At 38.9% G+C, this 22,839-nt stretch overlaps 1 protein-coding gene across 1 annotated transcript in view; it reads right to left on the bottom strand.

Moving 5' to 3' along the window:
* The window catches only part of CNTNAP5 (contactin associated protein family member 5), a 289,197-nt gene that overhangs the window by 126,240 nt on the left and 140,118 nt on the right, over positions 1-22,839 (bottom strand). Inside the window, exons 7-10 of the mRNA XM_064661315.1 lie at positions 20,705-20,848; positions 9,569-9,833; positions 6,749-6,898; positions 5,469-5,640 (exon numbers count right to left, since the gene is read on the bottom strand). Coding sequence (XP_064517385.1) covers positions 5,469-5,640; positions 6,749-6,898; positions 9,569-9,833; positions 20,705-20,848 — 731 coding nt within the window. The remainder of the gene's footprint in view (positions 1-5,468; positions 5,641-6,748; positions 6,899-9,568; positions 9,834-20,704; positions 20,849-22,839) is intronic.

Below are 22,839 nucleotides of genomic sequence, written 5' to 3' on the forward strand. Positions count from 1 at the left end.
TTAAACCTAGAGACTCAGTGGAGATCAAGAGAACGGAGTGAATCCTTTCTGTCTTACTGCATCTATAAGAAGCAAATGAATTTTTTATGCTGCTTACTACCTCCCCATCCCTTGACACTGACATCTGCTCTTTAAGGCGTTAAGGGCCAAAGACCAAAAACATTATTCCTTTCTTATTAGACTTTCCTACTGCTCAGATTTTCTATTGGAAGCTTTAGGTTTAATATGTCTCTCCCAGAAGATGCCTCATTTCCCAAAAAACACAGTTCAAAACAACAGGAGTGAGAGATGAATAGTCCCTGTAGCCATGAACTTAAATCTATATCACTCTGAACTGAAAATAAATTCAAAGAAAGTCTGCATTTTTTTTGTTTAGGCCCATATGACATGGCTTTTGGTCAGAGATGGTCAAAAAGACTGCATCAGTACTGAAAGATATCTCCTTTCCTCACCAACAAAAGGTCTCTGAGTTCAAGGACTTCATGGCACCTTCACTTCCAGACATTTCTGCATTGTTACTTTCTGTTCTGGACCGTGCCTTAAAGGGGAAATGCCAGCATGCTGTAAGAAATTGTATTTTGTGACTTTTTTAGTCAGTGTGAAGCAAACAAGCCCTGATGTGCACCTGCCATCCTAACAAAGCAGAAACCCTGAAAAGGCAAAAAGAAAGAGATGGATAAAATGAAATCTATTTCCTTTTAAAAATGGAGCAGACCTCTATGGCTTAGCACAATATTGTCTCAATTTTTCTTTATCTCTCACTGGAACGGGGATAAATGCACCACAGCCAGCTATGATCTCTAACACTTTATAACAAGAGCAGTGTAAGCATCACACTTTTCAATATCCTCAGAAAAGACTGAACACTCTCTACTTGGTTGTATTTGCACAATCACACAAATATACATACTAAGAAGAAAAGAAAAAAAAAATCTAGTTAACAGGATTAGTAGTAGGCAGGCAGTGGGGATAATGCCAAGTGTCCTATACGCATAATGCTACAAGAAAAATTGCGTCATTCTACAGATTCTAGTTTCTGTTCCATAAGGTATTGGGAACATTGGTTTTGCAGGAGCAGCTTTGTCTTGAGGGAGGTGAAGAAGGGAATACTTTGCAGGGCTTGTGAAGCAGACACAGCTCTGACTTGAATAGACTGGGGATGTCTCTCCTTGCGCGGGATGCGTAACCTAAGGACAATGTCTAGGTACCATACAAGACGATTGCAAGTCAGATATGCAACAACTTGATATGCAACAGTGGAGACATTAGTGATGCTGGCATTGTCGTGAGGACTAGAAAAAAGAAGTCTCTTAATAGGAGGTGGTGCTAATGGGGCTTCTTCCATCATCTGGACAGCCCATGCTGCTGTGTTCAACTCAAGACTGTACAATGTCTTAATGTCCTACTGAAAGCACAGAATACGCGAGGTTTTCTGTGTTATCTGCTGATCTCAGCTCTCACAGATACATCCTGAACTGCCCATTCATCTAGGACCAGAACAACTACAGGGTGGACTCGTTCACAGGATTGCTAAGGCTGCAGGAAGCCTCTCAATGTCTCTAGCAAAAGCTGCCTGCTTAAAGCAGGTTCAACAAGATAGTTAAGGTCACTTGTATCTCCAAAAGCATCTTCACTTGGCACTGTCTCCCCAGCCACCAAATGGAAAAAAGGCTGCATATTTTTATGAACAGCCCTATTTTTTGTGTGTACTCTCTGATGTCCCAGGTAGTGCCAGGGGCATTTATTTCCAAAGAAATAGTTACTGAAGAATAGAAATAACAAATACAGGGAGACAGAAGGCATTAATGCCAAGTTCACCTGAGCACACATATTGTTCAAATACCAGAGATGAGTGATAGTGAGACATTAAATCTCAGTCCTTCAGATGAAGGTTCATCACTTTATACAGAGAGTCCCAGGGTGTATATGTGTGGTGCATGTATAATATACTTGCACAACTGGATTCTCTCTCCAAAACATACTGCGGGCATCAATAGTCATCCAAGTTTGTCATTTTTCAAAATAAAGTCATTAATTCTCTTTTTAAGAGCAGGCACAAGTTGCAGTGAACTGCCTAACCACTGCTTTCAGAGCCCAAGTTTGAATGAGCTTGGTCTACAAGACTGTAACAAATAAACTACTTTCTAAATAGAGGATATTCATCAAAAGAGGTTTTTTGCTGAGATAACTAAGACAAATGTCCCATTTACATGGTAATTAAGTTACACGATTCCCACATGCGCTAAAATTACAAAAACGTGAGCTTTGCAGTGCACACAGCAATAAATCTTATAATTAAGAAAGGCAAGATCACATTTCTTGGAGAAGAGATTTTTACAGATTTTTAATACTCCTTATACAGAGAGAACAAGCAGCTGGATCCTACACAGCTGGAGCCAGATCCCAGCTTTCCTATAGTCCAAAGCCTCTGTGATACAGAGCACTAGTTTAACTACAGTGACTAGTTGAATTACAGTTACTGAAAGTGAAGAATTTGAAGAATTTGAAGAATATTTGAAAACTATTCAAGAGTACACTGTCCAGTCTACAGACTAGACATCAATGAAGTCTTTAGATAGAATCATAGAATCTTTAAGGCTGGAAAACACCTCCAAGATCATTAAGTCCAACTGTTAACCCAGCCCTGCCATGTTCACCACTAAAGTGTCACATCCACATGTTTTTTGAAGCATTCTGGGGATGGTGATTCCACCACTTTCCTGAAGAGTCTATTCCAGTGCTTGACAACCGTTTCAGTGAAGAACTTTTACACAGCCACTCCTCATATGATTCTCTCTATAGACCCTTCCCCAGATCCACTGCCTGTCTCTGGACACGCTCCAGCACCTCACTGTTGTTTTTATAGCGAGGGCCACAAAAGAACACAGGATTTGACAGTGTAGCCTCAACCAGTGCAGAGTACAGGGGAAGAATCACCTCCCTAGTCCTTCTGGACACACTATTTCTGATACAGGCCAGGATGCCTTTGGCCTTTATGGCCACCTGGGCTCACACTGGCTTCTGTTTAGCCACCGTCAAAACAGCACCCTCCAATCCTTTTTTTGCTGGTCATCTTTCCAGCCACTCTGCCCCAACCCTGGAGTATTGTATGGGGTTGTTATGACCTGAGTGCAGGACCTGGCACAACTGCATTTCAATCTGTTATCTCAAACTTTGCACCTATACTTTATTATAACTGATTATGCCATAATATAAAGTTGCAGAACCTAAAATTTTCAAAAATGACTAGGAGGAACACACCCCACAAATACTTTCATGTTCAGTCTTTCCCCAGCTCATCCACTGGCTTAGGATCAATTTCCTTATTTATTTTCTTTGAACTGAACAACTTAACTTCATGAAATCAATTCTGTAAATTTAACTTCTCTCAAGATTGTGTCCCAGATGTGTAAAAAGTATAACATGATTTGGACCACAAAGACCCCAAACATATATCCTTTCTTCTTCCCAGCAAAAGCACAGTTATTGGAGTTTTCAGACAAGGAGGGAGCACTGGCTGTTTCACTGAGTGAGGAAGTTTCGGCCTCCATGGTGCCAGTGAGGCTCACGCCTTTCCATGATGAGGAGTATTTCTGAAGTTCAACCCAACACTTTCCCACACCACAGGTTTCTCTCTTCCCCTTCAAGGCACCTCCACTGATACACCAAATCCATCTATAAGACAATAATTTTTTGCCAATTGTAAATAATTTTTTTTTTCCTTTTTTAAAATCTACCTTTGTTTTGTGACCATATCTACTCTATGATCTAGTATATCATATCTACTAGATCATAACTACTAGAGATCATGTCTTGTATAGATCTATCTGGATCATATGGTATGGACACACAATTTTAAAGCTGCCCAGAGAAAAGCATTTCAATAAAGTGTTTAAATCTTTACTAGATTACATATAACTTTTTTTTTTGTGTGTGTGATATTCCACAATAATGGTGCTGTTAATGTAAAACACCACCATTCTTATTATATTTGGATTCTTGTCCTAAATAATTTTATGGTGTGATCAGAGATTGATGCTTGGTACACTAAAAATAAGGAACATAGTTTCAGTAGAACCACAGAGTTACACTGTAGCCTGCACTTGGTGACAATGAAGGCATTGGGGACATCCCACAGCACCTCTGCAGCATATCAGAAGAATTCCCTTTTGTTTCAACATACAAAACACACCAGTTGGTTTTGAATGGTCTACTTGATTTTAAAAAATCTGTTTTTCCAAGAAAACAACAAAATTCTTCCTTTTAAGTCTCAGGAAAAATGACATTTTAATTCCTTTTATTAAATTAGCTTTATCTTATGAATTTCATCTACCATTTCAGGCACACCAAGTGTGAAATTCACGTTCCCCTGAATTCAGTAACAATTAAACCTGGAAAGAGGTTTGATCAGCAAATTGAGTACTTTCTCCATAAAAATTAACAAACATGAACATACAAATATAAACATAAAGGCCTCAGATCACAGAGGTTTTGCCCACTTATCAAAAAACTGCAGCTCCAGCAGGCTGTTCCCTCCTACAGTAAGGAATAATGGAGACTGGCCTTTGGCTCCAACTCTCTAAGCAACATATCTGGAAAAAAAACATTAAATGCTTACGGTCCTAATGCATTTCCAAAATATCCTTACTACTCCCTTAACTATCTGAAGCACACTAAATTTCCAGCAGTTCCATTTCCATTTTTCAGAACTTAGCCAGATTAAAAAAAAAAAAACAAAACAGAACCTATTATTCCACATACTAACTTCAAAGCATACATTTGCAGAAATAATTCAGAAATATTTAGACACTAAAAATCCCCAAGAAACAAAAGAGAAATTATAAAGTACTTTAAAAAAATATCAGTTGCTCATTTCCTCTCTACTTTTACAAGAAAATCTGTGGTTCCTCTCGGGTTTCAATTTAGAAGGGATTCGGATTACTACTTAAACTCAAAGGTGTCTCTGGCAGATACAGACATTTCATTATTATATTGTCTCGCTGAAAGGGCAGTATTGCACATAAGGTGTACCATATCTTCATCACGAATGTGCTGTAGTGGCTAACAAGAAAAATTGTAAATTATTTACTTAAGCAAAACCAACTAATATATTAAGGGGATGACATGTTCTGATAAATCAAGTAATTTTTCCTTCTCTTTCATTTCCTCTAAAACTTCAAAGCAATCTAATGTTGTTTATGCATAAAATTTAATCCTTTCACCAATCTGTAGTTTGATTGAATTTGCATACTCTATTTCCTACAAGTCAATGTGAAGAGAGCCTCCTGTAATTGAAACCATTTCCCCTCCAGTCCTCCTATCTTTGTTGTGGTATTTTCTATTAGTAGCTCTATTATGCCTAATATCCGTAATGTTGGCAGATTAGAATTTTCACTTAATGCAACCTGTATCTATAAACCACTAGGATGAAAAAAGAACAAATACAAGAAAGAGGAAATAATAATTACCTGTCTTTGATGCCACACAGATCAATGTGTAAATCACTAAAATTCCCCAGGGAGCCTTGCTGAACTAAAATGAGGTCCTTGGGCTGGTTATCAATAAAGATGAGCCTCATACAGCCTTGAAAAGCAGTAATGGGATTTAAACACTGGGAATCAGTGAAATTGTCAGGGCACCCTGTGGGAAAAAGAGCAGAGGCAGAGAAGAATATTGGAATGTTCAACTATTTCTGCTGGGATTTCATAATGCAAGAACACATAGGCTTATAATTCCAAATGTTTTTATTCCTTGTGCTATGCAACCTCCTGTGTTATAAATCCAGTTAGGGGATAAAAAATAGAGAGCAGCCAGCTACTGGAAATATCAGAGTATGAGGTTTTCACAAGTGATAAGCAAAATCAAAATGTGATTTTTTTTCATCTTTAAACTCCACAGTTGATAGCAACTAACTCACATTGAAAAAGTTGTACAAAATGTAAAATCATTATGAACTAAATTCTGTTACTGAAGCAATGCACACAGTAAAAGGATGAAATCCTGTGGGCAGCAAGAAAGCCATTTGTATCTCTTTCTCAATATTTAGACAACTCTGTGATCCAAAGCCTCCTGTGCATCCTCACTTAGTGCTGTATTCAGAGGGTTCATCAAAATCAGACCCTCGCTACAGGAAGCACTACACAGAAATGTATTACATAAAAAGACAGTTAATGACACTACTGTTATTTAAATTAATACTTGCACTCCAAAAAGTATTTTTCAAGACTGTTCTTTCCATTTTAAAAATTGAACTAAACCTATATTCATTTCCACGAGAGTACCATACCTAAATACCTCTGTAGATCTGAGCCATGTCATCTAAGTACTGAAGTCTAGAGTCACTGAGCCTGATCAGAACTGTGATATCTACAGGAATATTGATAACACTAATAGTTCTAGGGCCTTTTAACAAAACAAAACAAAACAAAAACCTAAATAGCCCACTTGTGGTTAATAAAGTTTTGTAGATTTTGCATATTTTACCAGCTAGATGCAGGTATCCATTGGCTACCAATACAAGTTATCCACTTTTGCAGCTGTGCTAGCAGTTCTGCTTGTTCTCTTTCTGTCAGGCTTAACCAACACTCTTCAATCTGCCCACAGTGCTGTATACATTGCAGCTCAATTGGCTGTCCAAAATCAGTCATTCCATTTGCTCTTAGCTGTGGAGTTCTCCCTGCACCTGGGGAGAGCTCAATGGTGAGCACCTGAGGATCTGCATCACAAAAACCTGTCTGAAACAACCTACCTCCAAAATAGTAGCTGTTCCCAGAGTAGATCCTTGAGACAGTGGTTGCATGGCTGGCAGTGGCAGCGTTGTTATCCAGTGTCAGGGTAATGCGATGTCTTCTGGCATTGATGTTAACAGAATGCCAAAGCCCATCGTGGAGATTGGTGCCTGGCAAAAAACAAGTACAAAGAGTGAAAAAAGAGGTGCAAGAGACAACTGTAGTCTTCAAACCTCCTGTTGCTTCCAACAGGTGACCACAAATATGCAGTTGATCCAAAAAGAGGGAGAACTGTAAGTTGAAAAGAACTCATTACCTCTGGAAACAAACTGGCATAGAAGGGCCAAAGAAAGGGAAAGCTTGTAAGAGTATTTAAGTAGGTCATCTCCATTTTCATCTAATCTGGTGCTACAGGGACTCATCAAGCTAGCCAGATCCTTCACCTTTGTGGTAGCACATTAGTATAATTTTGGGCACCTTTATGTCTATCTTCAGTCTGTTGATAAATGCTTATAGGTCCCAGGAGCGTGCAGAGATCTCTACTGGGCTTCTGGTACTAAACATGTGCTTGAGGTCACAGAGGATTAGATTCAGTGAGACAGTCATACCCTGCTCTCGGGCTCCATATGAAACCTGGCAGTCTCCAGTAGGTATCAGCAGGATTTGTGTTTCTTAAAACCCTTTAGCATCAATGCAGCACACAGTACTATTAATGGATGCACTTTGCACCTTTCCACATTGGATTTCAACGTGGATCTTCTGAGAGCTGTGATTGTTTCTCTGACCAGGAAAAGATAAATGAGAGATAACAACAGGAGGTAGCCTCTTTCTCTTCTACACACTTGTGCGAAGTGGGATATGACCTCTCTGTTTCCTTATTCTGAAAATCAGTGTTCCACTGTGGCTCTTGAAACAGCACCACAAAGCTACAGAGAAACTCCACATCCACTACTCTGACAGCTGTAAAAAACACTGGGCAAGCTTCTGAGCTCACACACAGTGGTGCAGATCAAAGGTAACCTAACAACAGTTCAAAATATGCTACTGTCAGGCTGGAGTCACTGAGATCAGGTACAGACAACTAGTATTTACTCCCCTCCATAACAGAATATTTTTGTTAATGTAGCTTTCAGAGAAAACAAACGAGCACTTAGCAACACAAAGAACTGTAGGAACAGTTCAAAACACAATAAAAAAAAAATGTGGGTGTTATGTGTATGAAAAGCCATTTCATTATGAATTCGAAAATGAGACTATTTCCTTGGTAATGGCTGTTAACACATGCACAATTGCCATGGAATTAGAGGCTGGTTTTACAGCAAAAATGTAGGATTTTTCAACTGGAACGAGTCCATTTTGACCTGAAATATGTCGCTGAAGTTTGAAACTATGACAAAACAAAATAGGTCCCGTTTGGGGCAAAAATAGGTTCATTCTTGAGCAAATGTGAGTTTATTGTGAGTACCTGACATCTGTGGAACATGGCATTTGCACTTTCTGCATATTTTCCATGTGTAAGTAGCCAGTTTAGCCATGTTTTGGATAGTACCAAAGGCTGGGCTAAGGTTCATGATTTCAGAATTACAAAAAACATACACATCCAAACAAATATTGACATTGTCTCAGTTTTGTCAACAATTTAATTAGGACTGCAATAAAGGCTGGAACCTCAGTTTTCAATGTTCAGTTGCAGCAAACTATGGCTGTGGTAATCTACATGAACAAGAATAGATGCAGGGCTGCCTCATTTTCTATAATAAAGGGGAACAAAACACACAGGGGAACAAAACAGAACAGCTCTGCTTTGACAACTCTGTCAGTTTTTATCTCTGCTTCTTTTAATAGACACAACTATTCTCTTTTAGTCTTTACAGGGGATATTTTAATATTAAATGTTTTAAAACGTCTGCTCTCATATCTAATAACAGTTATTACTATAACAATTATATTTTATATACATTTAATAATAGACATTATTATTATTATTATTATTATTATTATTATTATTATTATTATTATTTCATCTGAGTTCCATCAGTCCACCTTTGGCAACTAGTATTCAAACAATGCAAAATATTAATTTCCCACTCTCCCCCTCCAGCATGCCTACATAACAGCATGGGGATATGCAAAGGCCCTAGACTAGGAACATTTCTGTTTGGGATGCCAGCACGGCTTATATAAGTCACACTGGCATGGCAGAAGGGCCACTCTGGTCCTGCCTTTGTTGTACATCTGAAATTGTTTCCCTGATGTCTCTGTAATCCAATGCAAAGGTATTCTGGTAAGAGTTTACAAGCAGTTTCCCCATAATTTTAAATTAAAGAGGCATCCCACCAGCTGCACTGAAAAAAGCAACTTGCAAAGTGACTAAGGAAGCCCGAGGGAGTGTAAGGAAAGGAAACCCATGCTCAGTCTCTCTCCTGACTGTAGCACAAAGGGAGAGTGTAAAGCTACAGTCAGAGGAAGAAAATCAGCTTCAAGGCTGCCTTAACTTGTGCTGGAGAAAGGTACAGTGGCTGAGCTGCCTCCCAGCTGACTATTGAAGACAGGAAACAGGAAGGTCTTCATGTGACCTGACTGAAGATAATTTAGCATGACTGCTTAAGAACACAGAAGCCGATCTAACTGTCAGACAGTTCGAGTCTAGAGATCTCAGAATGCCAATTTTCTATGCTTAGGTCAAGCTGTACTGGGTGGCTCTATCACTGGAAATCAAAAGAAAATTTAAAAAAGAAAGTAAGATTCGGTGCTTCCTTATTTCTTGATTCTTTCATCCTGTGGAGCTGAAACTCTGTGTTTCAGAGGGAGACAAACGAAAGTAAACAAAAAACAAGCACCTTCACTGATTTCCACTGGGTTCTCAGTCTCTTTTTGAATAAGTAATGTCAATCTCCCACCGTGGAGGTAAACCAAGAGAGGTCCTGAATTTTCAGACAATTCGGTGAACAGAAGTAAGCCATCTTTATTCCATGTTCGAAACTGGAAGCTGACTGACAAACCATCAATTTGAGGAGTGCCGGGTAGTAGCAAGTAGCTTCGACTGGTGCTCACAAAGGTGATGGGAACAATTTGTGGTTCTGAGCAAGAAAAGGTCACGTTCCCCTGCAAACAATAAAAATCAAACTTAATCAGTATGACTTTTTTTTTTTCAGTCATCCCAAAGTATTTTTATTTAAATAAACTCACTGGATTTCTAATGGCCCTCGAGGCTGAAATAGGTATTGTTATTCAGACACAAATCTTGGGAAACCATTAGGAAATGTATCTGTCCATGCTGGGAAAACACATCTAACTTCAAAATTTTACTTTCATCCTAAGTGGGAAAGATCAAAAAATCAAACCAGTTCTTAGAAGGACCTAGATGTCCCTTATCAACACCACGCCTTAGTTGATTACGTCAGTCATCCAGCCCTGAAATCAATGGTGCTATTTGCCCAGAAAGGTAGCACATTTACTCAAAGCAGTCAGCAGAATCTGTACCAGCATGTATCACTGCAGTTTGTGGAAGAAACAACTCCATTTTGCTCAGCCATTGTAGATTACCCAACCAAGTCATTCAAGACGTAATAAAACCTTAACAACATATAAAGCCAGGAGGCATCTAAGGAGCTATGTCTTTTAGAGCCACTCCAGGAGATTGTTGCAGCCACCTTGCTTTGAACTAGGCTGCTTTGTAAAATACTAACTGTAATCTGACAAAAACATTGGAGTGTAAGGCTTTCTCCATGATAACGCTTCTCATCAGAGCCCATACCTCACTCTAGCAGGATAATTATAACCAACAGCACTTGATGGATGTGCAGGAAGTTGCACAGTGCTTGGGGAATTCCTCTCTGCCATCTCAGACAGCTGATGGAACTGTTCCCTATCACTTTCAAATGTCTTTCCATCTTGTATTTTAAAATGGAAAATAAAGTGTCAGAAATAGACTAAGTTGTCACTGGATGAAAGAGCCCTTGGTAGATATTTATCTATATAGAGTTATTTACATATTACCTGCCCTGTGAGGTTCAGAATGCTACATACCAGATTTAGCAATGGCAAAAGGAATCCATGAGCATATTATATTAGAATGAGTTTTGAGATATAATCCAAAATTTATCCAAACTCCACTGAACATCAGTTATGTGGGAAGTAGGACACAAATTTTTTCTCAGCTGTTAAAGTTTCTACTACCTGGTGGGTTTTGCCTGCATAAGAGTTGCCACAAGCTTTTTTTTGCTATTGTTGTTGTTATATATCCACCTCAATTTTCAATCAAATTCATGATAAATTACAGAAAACAGTCAACTGCAGGATTATAAATAAATACAGTTAACCTTCTCTAGAGCTGTTTTAAGTTTAGACACTTTAAATGGCAATGACTATTTTCCTTTGGAATTTTAGACCTTTACTTAGTGCTTTCAGTATTTTACACAAAGTTGTAAGACATTTATTGATCATAGAATGGTTTGGGTTTGAAGGGACCTTAAAGTTCATCTCATTCCAATCCCCCTTCCACTAGACTAGGTTGCTCAAAGCCCCATCCAACCTGGCCTTGAAAATTTCCAGGAATGGGTATCCACAAATTCTCTGTGAAAACTTTTTCAGTATCTCATCACCCTCACAGTAAAGAATTCAGATATGATTTTTGTCTCAAAGCTCTTTCCAGATTTTTACCTACCTGCAGAAAAAGCTATGCCTAGGCTGACTTAATGGTGCCAAAGAAGGCAAATGCTAAGATGAAAAAACATTTTGCAGCGCACAACAAACTTTCAGATGACCTCAAAACAAGCCAGTAAAGACCTTGTGTAGTTAATATGCTTCCAGCTGTTTGTAGCAGCAGCATAACAAATTATCACTGATCCATAGGCATATGCCCAAATATAAGGTAATGTTTCTGTCTGCATTTGACACGAGATTCTGAACACATGCCACTAGTCCTAAATTCAACGGTTGCCTCCACGCCTTGAAAAACTCAGCAACACTCCAGTCATTCACAGTATCTAGGAATTCATGTAAGCTGGGATATGCACAGAAGTCCTGTCCTGACACATGATCAGCAAAGAGTGTTGATTCCATGGCCAGCGCTGGGACATATGGACAGGAGCTACACATCTCTTCCCTTGCTTAACCTGGCGAGACTTCAAGCTCTGCAGCCTCTTCATTGACCAAATTGAAGAAGAGTGTGATTCTACCTGCCACAAGAACAAGCAGGTGGAAACGCATAAAGGTGGTGCCGCAGTATTCTGTGCACATGAGATTAAAGGTACATTTTTGGGATAGACAAGAGGTGTGTCTGCCTTTTGGGGGAGTTCTTTTCAGAAGGTATTTTTGTTACTCTTATTCAAAAATTGAGATCTCCACGATGTAAAGGCCTTAACTAGTTGCAGTCAGAGCTAAAAACTAGCCAGTGTTTGTGGGGAAAAAAAAAAAGGATAAATAAAGTTGACGCCATGTAAACTTAAGTCAGTTGAACTGACTCATTTAGGAGGGAAACACCTTCTAAAAGCAGCATTCTAGAGTAAAACCAGATGATGTAGTTAATACACACCAACCATAGCTGCTAACATCCTTACACTGACCAACTTCCAATTGTCCACCTTCCTAGAGACAATAACATGAAAATCCGATTAAGAAATACGCAACTGTTGATTTGAAAAACATTTATCTGCTGAAGTGGGATAGGTCCCCTTTACAAAAACTGTTAAATTTGTACTGAATTTTATTCTCAAACAAGTTTTGCCAGCAGGTCTAAGTCAGAAAAGTAAATAGCTCCCTTTAAACCTGCATCTGATCACGAGCATTTTGCTTTAATTGGCAGCAGTTCTAGAACTCTCCAGGGTATATGCCAGATTTCTGGCAGACACTTGATTTTGTAATTGAACCCGGTTTAACTGAAAAGTTGAAGCTCATTGGCTAGGAAATGGGATAAGAACAGTCTAATCCCTAGAGACAATAAAGGAGATGCTCAGCTCTACTCAGCTGCTGGAAACTGTAGCTATACTATGGCATTCGAGAATTCCATTGAGTCCATCCTCAGACTGATTAACGACTCCTCTAATAAGCAGTGAAATCTTTCCAAAAGAGTTCTTATTGTTCTTACAAGAGAAAACTTCTGAACCTAGAAATGCAATGGAGTTATTTACAATTTTTTCACTGGTTGCCATGGTACTTGTCTCAAGAAAAGAGTGGAACCATCCCAGATTTCTGCAGGCAAAGTACAGTTTTAGAGATGATTCTTGTTCAAGTAAGGTGTTGAATCAACAGGCATGTTACAGCATTTTAAGAAAGAATCAAAGCCTTTCCTATTAAAAGAGAATGGAAGAACACAGTTGCTAAGTGATGAGGATAAAAGTGGATTACATTAGAAGATCCTCTGAGCCATAAAACTCATCCAAAACTGACTGGAGCCTTTCCAGTGACTTCTGTGGGACTTCAATAAAACCTGTATAACTTTAATGAACCATTTCAGTCTTTTCTGGCCTTCCTTCATGTAATACTATGTACTGTTCAATGAAGAGAGAAGACAACACCATAGCCAGGGCAATTGGTATCAAGTTTCTTATACATTCTCCTTGTTCTCAGAGAATACTAATCAAAAATAAGATGCACTTGGGAAATTATTCAAACTGACAGCTGCGCTGAAATCCTCAGCACTTAGCCTACCAGAGGATCCAGGCCAAGATCACAGCTTGAAAAGAAAGAACAATAAATGAGTATTTCTGAGCTCTTATTCTACCTACGGGTTAGAGTATCAAATGGGTGCTTAACTTTTGTCATTAATCACTCTATGGATACCGTCCAATAAAAAGGATATCTTGCTTTCTGTGGAAGATTAGAAAGGAATACTTCATATGACAGGTAAGGGGACTAAAATCCCAGGCCTGGCTGAGATACAAATGTTGTAAACTGGCCAGAATATCTCCAGCTTAGAAACTGGAGGAGTATTTCTAGCTGTGAAGAGACTGAGTTTGCAGATGAATTTGGGAGCAAGGTGACAGAGGAAAAAAGTCACCTCTGATGCAGTTTCAAAGGATAAGATGAAAAACTGTCATTCGACTCTGAACAACTGGATTTTAAGAATGAGGGAGGTCCCTTCAAATCCTGTTTTTAAATTAACTATCTCAAGCAGAACAGATGTCAGGAAACCCACATAGATTTCAAATACATTTCAAGACCTTGCTAAGCACTGAATGAAAAGCAAATCAAAGTAAGATCCCAGCTCCAGCCTTCTGAAATACTGTTGCAAACTGTCTTCAGACAGGATGTAGGAGCACCAAGGTGCACAGTGTTACTTGAGTTAGGAGTAGTCCACTGAGTGAGCAACCAATCCGTTCCAAGAGCAGGGGTCCATACCCACCCTATACTGAAGGGGATTCCTCTTTCACTAAGCAAAATTATGAAAATCTGAAAGCTTTCTTGATCCAAGTTTCGTTGAAACTAATATAGCCCTGTGATAATCAGTCTCATAATAAAGACTTGCCCTATCTCCACTTACTGTAGGTATCATGAATGGTGATAAAATTCTAATTGTTTATCACATTGCTTTAAGTTGTTTACACTAAGATAATGTTCCTAATGTGGAAAAAGTAACACTTAGCAAAAAAAAAAAAAAAAGAAGAAGGCTTCAAAAAACCTGAAACGTTGTGACTGTGAGAGAATCAGAGATTAGATGCTTGGCTAAATGTTTATGGATGTACTTTATCAGAGTCCTAAGCTATGTCACTGGCCAGAAGCAGAACAAAGCATTTTTATGTCCATAGTAACTGTACATTATTGTTTCATTATATGGTACAATAGTTAAGAGTTGCTGATAAAAGATGGGAGCAAATATAGACGTAATTGGAAAAATTACATTGTTTCTCTCAGAGAGACAGGAAAAGGAAAAAAAAAAAGACAGGAGGAAATGCAAAAAAAGAGTGACCAATTAATATTTTCCCTTTGTGGTAGATTTGCCTTGTCTGGATGCCAGGTGCCCACCAAGGCACTCTATCACTCCCCTCCTCATGGGGCAGGGGAAGAAAATAAAGATGGAAAAAAACCTCTTGGGTCAAGATAAAGGCAGTTTAATAAAGCAAAAGCAAAGGCCGTATACAGAAGTAAAGGAAACCAAAAGATTTATTCTCTACTTTCCATCAGCAGGTGATGTCCAGACACTTCCTAAGAAGCAGGCTTTCAGCAAAAGTAGTAGTTGCTCCAGAAGACAAACATCACAATAATAAATGCTATCCTCCTCCTTCTCCTTTTTCTTGGCTTTTATTGTTGAGCAGATTTATATGGTATGGAACATCGCTTTGCTCAGTTTGGGTCAGCTGTCCTGGCTATGTCAGCTCCCAGGATCTCACCTACCCCCAGGCTCCTGGTGAGGGAGGAATATTGGAGAGGTGTCCTTGATGCTATGCCAACACTGCTCAGCAGTAGCCAAAACACTGGTGTGTTATCAATACTTTTCTAGCTACCAACACAAAGCACAGTCCTCTGGGGTCTGCTATGGGGAATTAACTTCATCTCATCCAGACACCCTCCTTTGAACAACAAGTAGGAATCAAGCCAGCCTTTCAAATTCACCTTGCCAGAAGTGAATAAGATAGATGTCTTAGATTAAACTGGCAAATTATTACAATCCAAGTCCAATTTTTGTTCCAGCTCAAGGTAAAGTGATCTCCGGCTTATTAAGTCTTATTGCCTGGAACAAAACACAGCAGCAAGGATTTTTTAATTATTATTATGAAACCGAATCACGTCTACCTTAAAATAGAAAAATGTACAGAAAGCAATTCTTATCAGGATTTTTTTGGTTTGGTTTTGGTTTTGGTTTTTTGTTTTTTTTTTTTGGGGGGGCGGGGTTATGTATTAGTTTTCTTTAATAGATTTTCCTCTTTTAAATTCCAGTTATCAGTGTATCACAGTATAACACCATCCTAAATGACTGGTGTGAAATGAACACAATCCTGACTCTTGATTGTGATGGGGTCAGCTTGCCCCCTTTCTGTTATGTCAGGTAGCCAAGTACTAAGTAGTTCCCAAGGCCTTACCAATTGAAATAAGACCTTACAAAATACATTAAAGCCTTGGCTTTGAAGCAAATTGCATTCCATCCCATTTTCCTTTTTCCCTGCTAACTCCTCTGACAATAATTAGCCATCTCTCTTCCTCTCCTACAGGGACTAACTGCCTTATCACGTCCCACCTTGAAACATCCTGCTCCACTCAGCAGGTACTAACTGCCCTATTCATTCAATTTGACTATCCAGATAATGTAATAAATAAAACCCTTGTTTTATTTATTAGAGCAATTGTTTCTAACCTGTAACTTGCTGAAGGCTGATGACTCTCAAAAAGATCTTATTTGCTCAGAAACATGTCATTTTTTTCTGCAGTCTTATTAAAAAATATGATCTCTCTCCTCAAAAGTCTTGCTTCACTTGTCATCACAACTATCAAAATCCTAACATAAAAAAAACTTTTATATCAAAGAGAGTTTATTATTACAGGTGTGTGCTGGATTATATATTTGCACTCTGAAACTCTAGAATTGTAGACAAAGCCAACTGAAATCAATAGGAAAAATGTCATTTAAACAGACTTTATTTCAAGACCTTAATTGAGGTGACATACCTAATTTCTTTCAAAATAATCTTGTTATATCATTCAGTAACAATAAAATGGGACCTTAAAATGAATGCTATTTATATAGACTTCCTTGCTACTCCACACTACAGGTAGAATGTGAAGGAGACTCATCTGAAGACCCAGAGAGCAGAAGGAGACACAGAAGAAAATATAAAAAGCTATTTTTACAGGAACCAAATATTTCTGGAATCTGAGTTCACCTGCCTTACCTAAAACACAGTAAATTCAGTTCTCTTTCTAATTGTGTGACTCAAAACTTTCATTAAATAACTGAATAAAACTTTTTTTTTTATTTGTAGTTAGATTTAGTCCTTAGGAAGTTGTCACTAAGCATTTCCAACATTTTTTATTTATGATTCCTATAGTCTGACTGCAGTGCAAAAACTAAGAAAAAAAATCCAACTCCTGATTCTTCAAATCCTAGTAGAGGCCTTCACAAATCACCAGTCTGATATTCAAAGATAGATCAACACACTTGCAATAGCACTTTGGTAGAACGAGACAGGCATAGACAAGTAAATACTTCTCAGGATGAAGGTATCTCAAATCAGCTTAATAAAATAGCATGTTTGGATTCTCTATAAAGGGAATGAATTATTAGTTTACATTCTTCTGTCACTAAGTATCTTTCCTTGCTCTTTGATGCTGGCAATTGGTTATTTCCCCAAGGCACTACACTGATACATTTACATGTCACCACATTCCTTGCTGTGCTGAACTGTCACTCCCAGATTCAACATGGCAGGCCAGAGTAGAAATTCAAGCATATCTGAGGGCTGACAACTTCTGCCTTACAAATATCCTGCACTCTTCTCAAGTCAGCACAGGGTTTGCTCTGCTAAATAAAAATACAGCTTCAATTTCTATTAGCCAGAGGTAATGGAAGAGAAAGGGAGATTGTGTTTTTCTCAATTTCAGTAAGTAGAGTGAAACACAAGATAAAATACAGCATCTTTTCATGACCTCTTAATTTATTTTCATCGGCTAGACAGCTTCCTATTTTGACATAACAAATCAGTGAAGCACAAAAAGACTTAAAAGGCTGGTCACAGGTCACATTTGAACGATTTCTAAAAATGCAGCCTGAATCTAGCAGTAGGTAAGCACTGGTGGCCAGGATCTTATAGCTATTTTCAGGATGTTACAGGTATCTTTTCTCTCATCTACTCCATTAACCAGATGTATTAACAATTCTCAATAGGTTTCTCTTCCTAGAACTTGTTGCATCTCCTCCGACATCTACATACACTCTTAAGCAAAAAACCCTTCAATGAGGACTTCTCCATCCCAGATATCAGCAGGCCAAGTTTCCTTCTGGGAAGAACAATTCTCTTCTGCTTCTTGTAAATGTGGCTCTTATGTGCATATTTTCCTGCCCCTAACTAATTGCCCAAGAAGCACAAGTAACTGCTGTAAACCCTGACAGTGGCAATTACAGAAATTTGACCACTTGACATTAAAACTAGTAATCACTTTGGAAAGCACATAAAAGATCCCCTATTACTCCTCTATGCTCAGTGACCTAGGGGAAGGAAAAACCAAACCAAATCAAACCCACAAACAAACAAACAAACAAACTGAAACACACACAAAATAAAGAAAACCCAAACAAAGAACTCAAAACACTTTCCCTGATGCTATCCACCCCCCTCCCCCCCAAGAAAAAAAAAGCCCACAACATGCCCTCAGGGACAGAAGAAACCCCAGAGAGTAGACAGATATCCTGTCCAAACAGATAGGGCCATGCAGAGAGGTTAAGTATCAGGCAATATAAAAATGGAATTCTGAAGGCAAGTTTCAGTTCAAAGAGACACACTGCCTCGTTATCTTGAGATGCCTTCTCAAGGGGTTTTATTGCAACTCTGACAAGTGCAAATGAGTTACAGAAAAGAACAGGCAGAATGATAATCACAGCCACCACCCAAGAGTACAATACATACTGCAGTAATCTGTTATTGACAACCTATAGTTTCTTCCACTAACTCTAAGTGCAGCTGATTTGAGACCATTATTTATATGGATGAGGAACTATATCATAAGAGGAAATCTATACCTCCAAAGCTGATGTATCATTCAGCTGCTTGTGTGAAAGATGTCAACAGTAAAAAAAAAAAACAACAAAAAAAACAAACAAAACAAAGCTGATGGGTATGAAAACCCACAAGTTTGGCTCACTGACTGTGTTAACATTTACAAAGGCATAGAGTGAAGCAGAGACTGAGTGTTGAAGTCTGCCTGCCTTTGGAGGACAAAGCTGGCGTTTCTGAGCATTAATGGCTTTCTAATCCCACACTAACCAGTTTGTCCTCAATTATCTTTTCCTGGGAGACAAAGGTATTTTGGGGACTAACAATGCAGAACTATCCCTGATGGTCTCCAAAGCTGGGGAGAGAACACAAGTATACAACACATTTTTGGAAGAAGTGATTTCAAGTCCCTGCTACATTTAATTATTTTTCTGTGCCTTTTCTTTCATCGCATATTCACTCCAGACAACCTTAGCAACTACAAAGACATGAAGCAGAGAAGCTTGCAGCTCCCTGGGGATATGGCTGGTTGCATGACAACCTCAACGTGCTTGGAGTAAAAGCATTTATTGCAGAGTAACTCTGGCAGGCAAAAGACTACATTTAGCTAGAACAAGTTATTTTAATTTGAGTAAGTTAATTGCTAAGGAGTGGTGAAGAGCAGAAGGTGGCAAAGGAAGATCCTGTGTAACCTAGAAGAACATGAGCATTGCCAGAGGAGAGAAATAGCTGTGAAGCAAAGAAGGTTGAAGAACAGATTTACATGGACCATTTCTCATAGAAGGGTGTTCACCTAAGATTGTGATGTACCGTTAAGTGTGGCAACCTTTCCATGCATTTTGCATACACAAGTGTCACAGAAACTGAGCACAGAGCCTCATAGACCTTGAGAAATGCAGTACAGCAGCCAGGCTTTAAAAACTATGGTGTTATGTGAAAGAGATTGAAAAATGGAGGCACATCCCCACTCCCTGACATTGAGGAAAGGAGCCGGATTCTGAGACTGAGCCAAGTATTGCAATAACGGAGTTTCGTTGCTTGGGGCCACTTATACCCAGACAATGCTATTCAGAGAAAAAGTGCATTGAAATTTTTTCTCTTTCCCTTTAGAAAGGCCTTCCCATTATCCAGCAGCAAAACAACCAGCTGTTTAATGACCTAAGAAGCAGACCAGGGCTCTTTGCTTCCCCCTTCGCAAGTAAGCTGAGGGGAAGAGAAATTTAACACAGTTCATAAGACTTGAGCCTTTTGAGTCCTCACTCATAACATCAAACTCTAGATTATTAAAGCAGAGTCTCTCAGTCCCAGGGGAGCATCCTGGAGGCAGTCTTGACTGCCAGCAACACAATGTGGGACTTCTCACCCATCACCTTTCCATTTTCTATTTTTTTGTGTATTCAGCCTTGCCCTAGGGAGGGAAAGTGCAGAAAGAATTTCTTTGGTCCTCTGGCTTGCTTTGTTTTAGGTTCAGTGTGTTCATATACATTACTACAAACTAGAAGATGCCATGAGAGCCAGAAGAAGTTTCATCTCCACATTCTCCAAAGACACAGTATTAGCCAAAAGGCACATATCAAAGCATGGAGTGAGGCACAAGCTAAACAGAGAGCTGGATTATTTACAGTTTGTCAAGGCTGCATGGAAGTGTACTGTTCCCTCTTCTTGCAAAATAAAATGCTCCTTATCTTGCTCATACTACATTTAAAGATATTTGTAATTTTGGATATTATTAGGTGTGAAGTTGCATTTGTGGGTTTTTTGTTAGTAAGGTGCATAAGACAATAGTTCATCTAGTTTTAGCCCCCACATTTAGAGACACTAGTACCAGATCAATGCTTCTCAGAACTGTCCATATTGACTGTAAGAAACAGCACAAAGGAAACTATCTCCAATAATAAAAGAAACATTTATATCTTCTCTATAATGTGAACTTAAATATCAGAGTAAAATTTTGCTACTACTGTACTATTCAACAGTGATAGAGAATGATCCAGAAAATCAGACTTAATCTGAGTTAAAAAAAAAACCTCTATGATTTCTATCATGCCATCAAAAATATACATTTTAATCTTGGAAAATTAATTAAAAAGTTTCTCCAAGCAATTTCTAATACACCTGGAAAGTCAGAGAAATGCATTAATTTCCACATGTGTCTTTCAATAACTCTCACCACAGGAGTTGGCACTTGCTGGTGTTATCCTCATTTTAAGAAGCTAATTATGCCCATAGCTATCTAAATCTGAACTCTGCTCATTCAGTGCAGCCAGCAGCACCAAGAGAGCACCAACAGCATGGAAGCAAAGATGGAAAGCATGCAGTATTGCCTCTTACCACAGTATAGATCTGAGGTTTGCGCCTTTTTGCCAGGTCAATTATATTGACTCCATTGTAATAAAGGTTCTCAATGCACCCGTGGAAATTTTTCCTCTGAAAGGTTCCTGGTTTCCCCGGTACAGGAATACCTCCAAAACTGAGCTTTTGGAAAGAATAAGAACGGTATTATTTATAATATTATAATATATATATTTATATTTTTATATATATTATATTATCATCCCAAAAACAAGACAGCAGAGCCCCACTTCATGCATCCAGCTGGAATATTATCTAAGAACAAATTCATATCAACAGAGGTACTTGGGAGCATGAAGCAGGACCTGGCCACCCCACAGAGGGAATCACAGCCCCCATAGCATTACAGCTGCTGGAGAAACACCTCTGCAGCAGACAGCTCACCAATTTGAAACAGCTCTGAAGTGCCTTGACACACCAACCTGGTGTCACGAGCTACCCACTCAGGAACACACAATGCCCAAGGAAATGTTCACACAGTGTCCAAATCACAGCCCCACCGTCCTGAAGGATGACACCCAGCTGCAGCCCAGGGAACTCCTGAGCAATGGAGGAATAAATTCTCCCTGCCCACAGAGCACTGGATTTGCCTGCGAGCTGGGCTCACCCCTTTCTACCAGTCATGCATCTGAACAATTTTTAGTTCAGCCAGTGGAGGGTAGTATCACAAACACAAAATATCCCATTTGTAGCTTGCATTCGTTTTCCCTAAATTTCATTGTTCTTTGGCCTTTACAATAGTCACATGTGGCATTTGGGACTGAGCAGTGTCATGAAGAAGCTCTGCAGGTTACACATTTGCACAAAACTTCTGCTGAGCTGTTGTCTAAGTACTGGCAGATGTTAGTACTGTGCAGGCTATGACTCATCACTCAACTGGAGGGCTGAAAGCCCTGGGAGGACAAAGAGCCTAATAAAATAAAGCTTCCAAAATCCAGCATAATTGCCTAGAATTCAAAGAAAAGAAAGAAAAGAAAAAAATAAAAACAGCTCCCAAACCCCAGAACCCAAAAACCTTCTGATAATCCTACCTTCATTTTCCGAATGTCAGTGCTCATTTCTAATTAATTCTACCGACCTTTCTGGCAAAACCTTACTGGTGGTACTACTAGGGTTTTATTCATTTTTCCCATCACAGCCAGCAGCACTGTGAGTGTGATAATGCAGGTGAGGATCCTACAGCCACCACACTTCACAGAAGATGTGCTGCAGTCCTGCTGCATCCACTGCAGCAAGGGCAGGCACTGTGTGGCACTGCTCTACATGCTGACAGCTGCTGGAACCTGGTCAACCTTATTCCTCTGTCACAACTCCTAATGCCTTACTTCAGTTCATTATTACAAAAATAAAGGGAAATTTGGGTTTTATTTTCCATTCCTCTCTACGTAACAAGCTGGGATACATAAGCAAATGAAACTTCCCTGGGTAACCTTGAAAGCACTTATTTGAAAACAAGTCCTTAATGAACTTGCACCTCAGTTGTATTAATTGATTACTTCAGAGAAATAGAGTGAACAGACTGCTACTTGCAGGTTTGTTATTGGCATGAGGGCTTCTGTGGTAGCAATTTTTTTTCCAGTGAGAATCATTAGTTCCTCCTAAAACAGCAGACTTTCCTTCTTTCATGTTCTATTCTTAAAGTTTCCTGCTTAGGGACTCTGTACTGGAGTTTCAAAACCAGAAATAAAATCAATATCAATTACACCACTGCATTATTAAGAAAACAGTTTCCTTTGTGATTGGTAATAATTTTAATTACAAAAGTAATGGTTTTACTACCCTCAGTAAGACCTTTAATCCCTAAAGTGTGCTGAGATAAACTTTCAGTAGCCTGTATTGCTGTAATGTTTGACTGAAAGATTGTCCAGTGCAAATGGCGAAAAAACACACTGTGAAAAACTAAGCACCAGAGACCAGGTCTGAGTGCTACAGAGGTCAGTGGTGATGCTGATTAACACCAGCTGAAGAACTTTTCTATCAAGCTCCTTATTTTGGAACATGTGGAAAAAGTATTCTACAAATTAAATTGGAGCTTGAGTTTCCCCTAATCAACATCAAGCAGGAAGCAAGGAATTTTATTAGTTTGAAATTAGGAAAGCTGATGAATCAATCAT

This window comes from Pseudopipra pipra, chromosome 7 (genome assembly GCF_036250125.1).
Source record: "Pseudopipra pipra isolate bDixPip1 chromosome 7, bDixPip1.hap1, whole genome shotgun sequence".
Taxonomy (NCBI): Eukaryota; Metazoa; Chordata; class Aves; order Passeriformes; family Pipridae; genus Pseudopipra; species Pseudopipra pipra.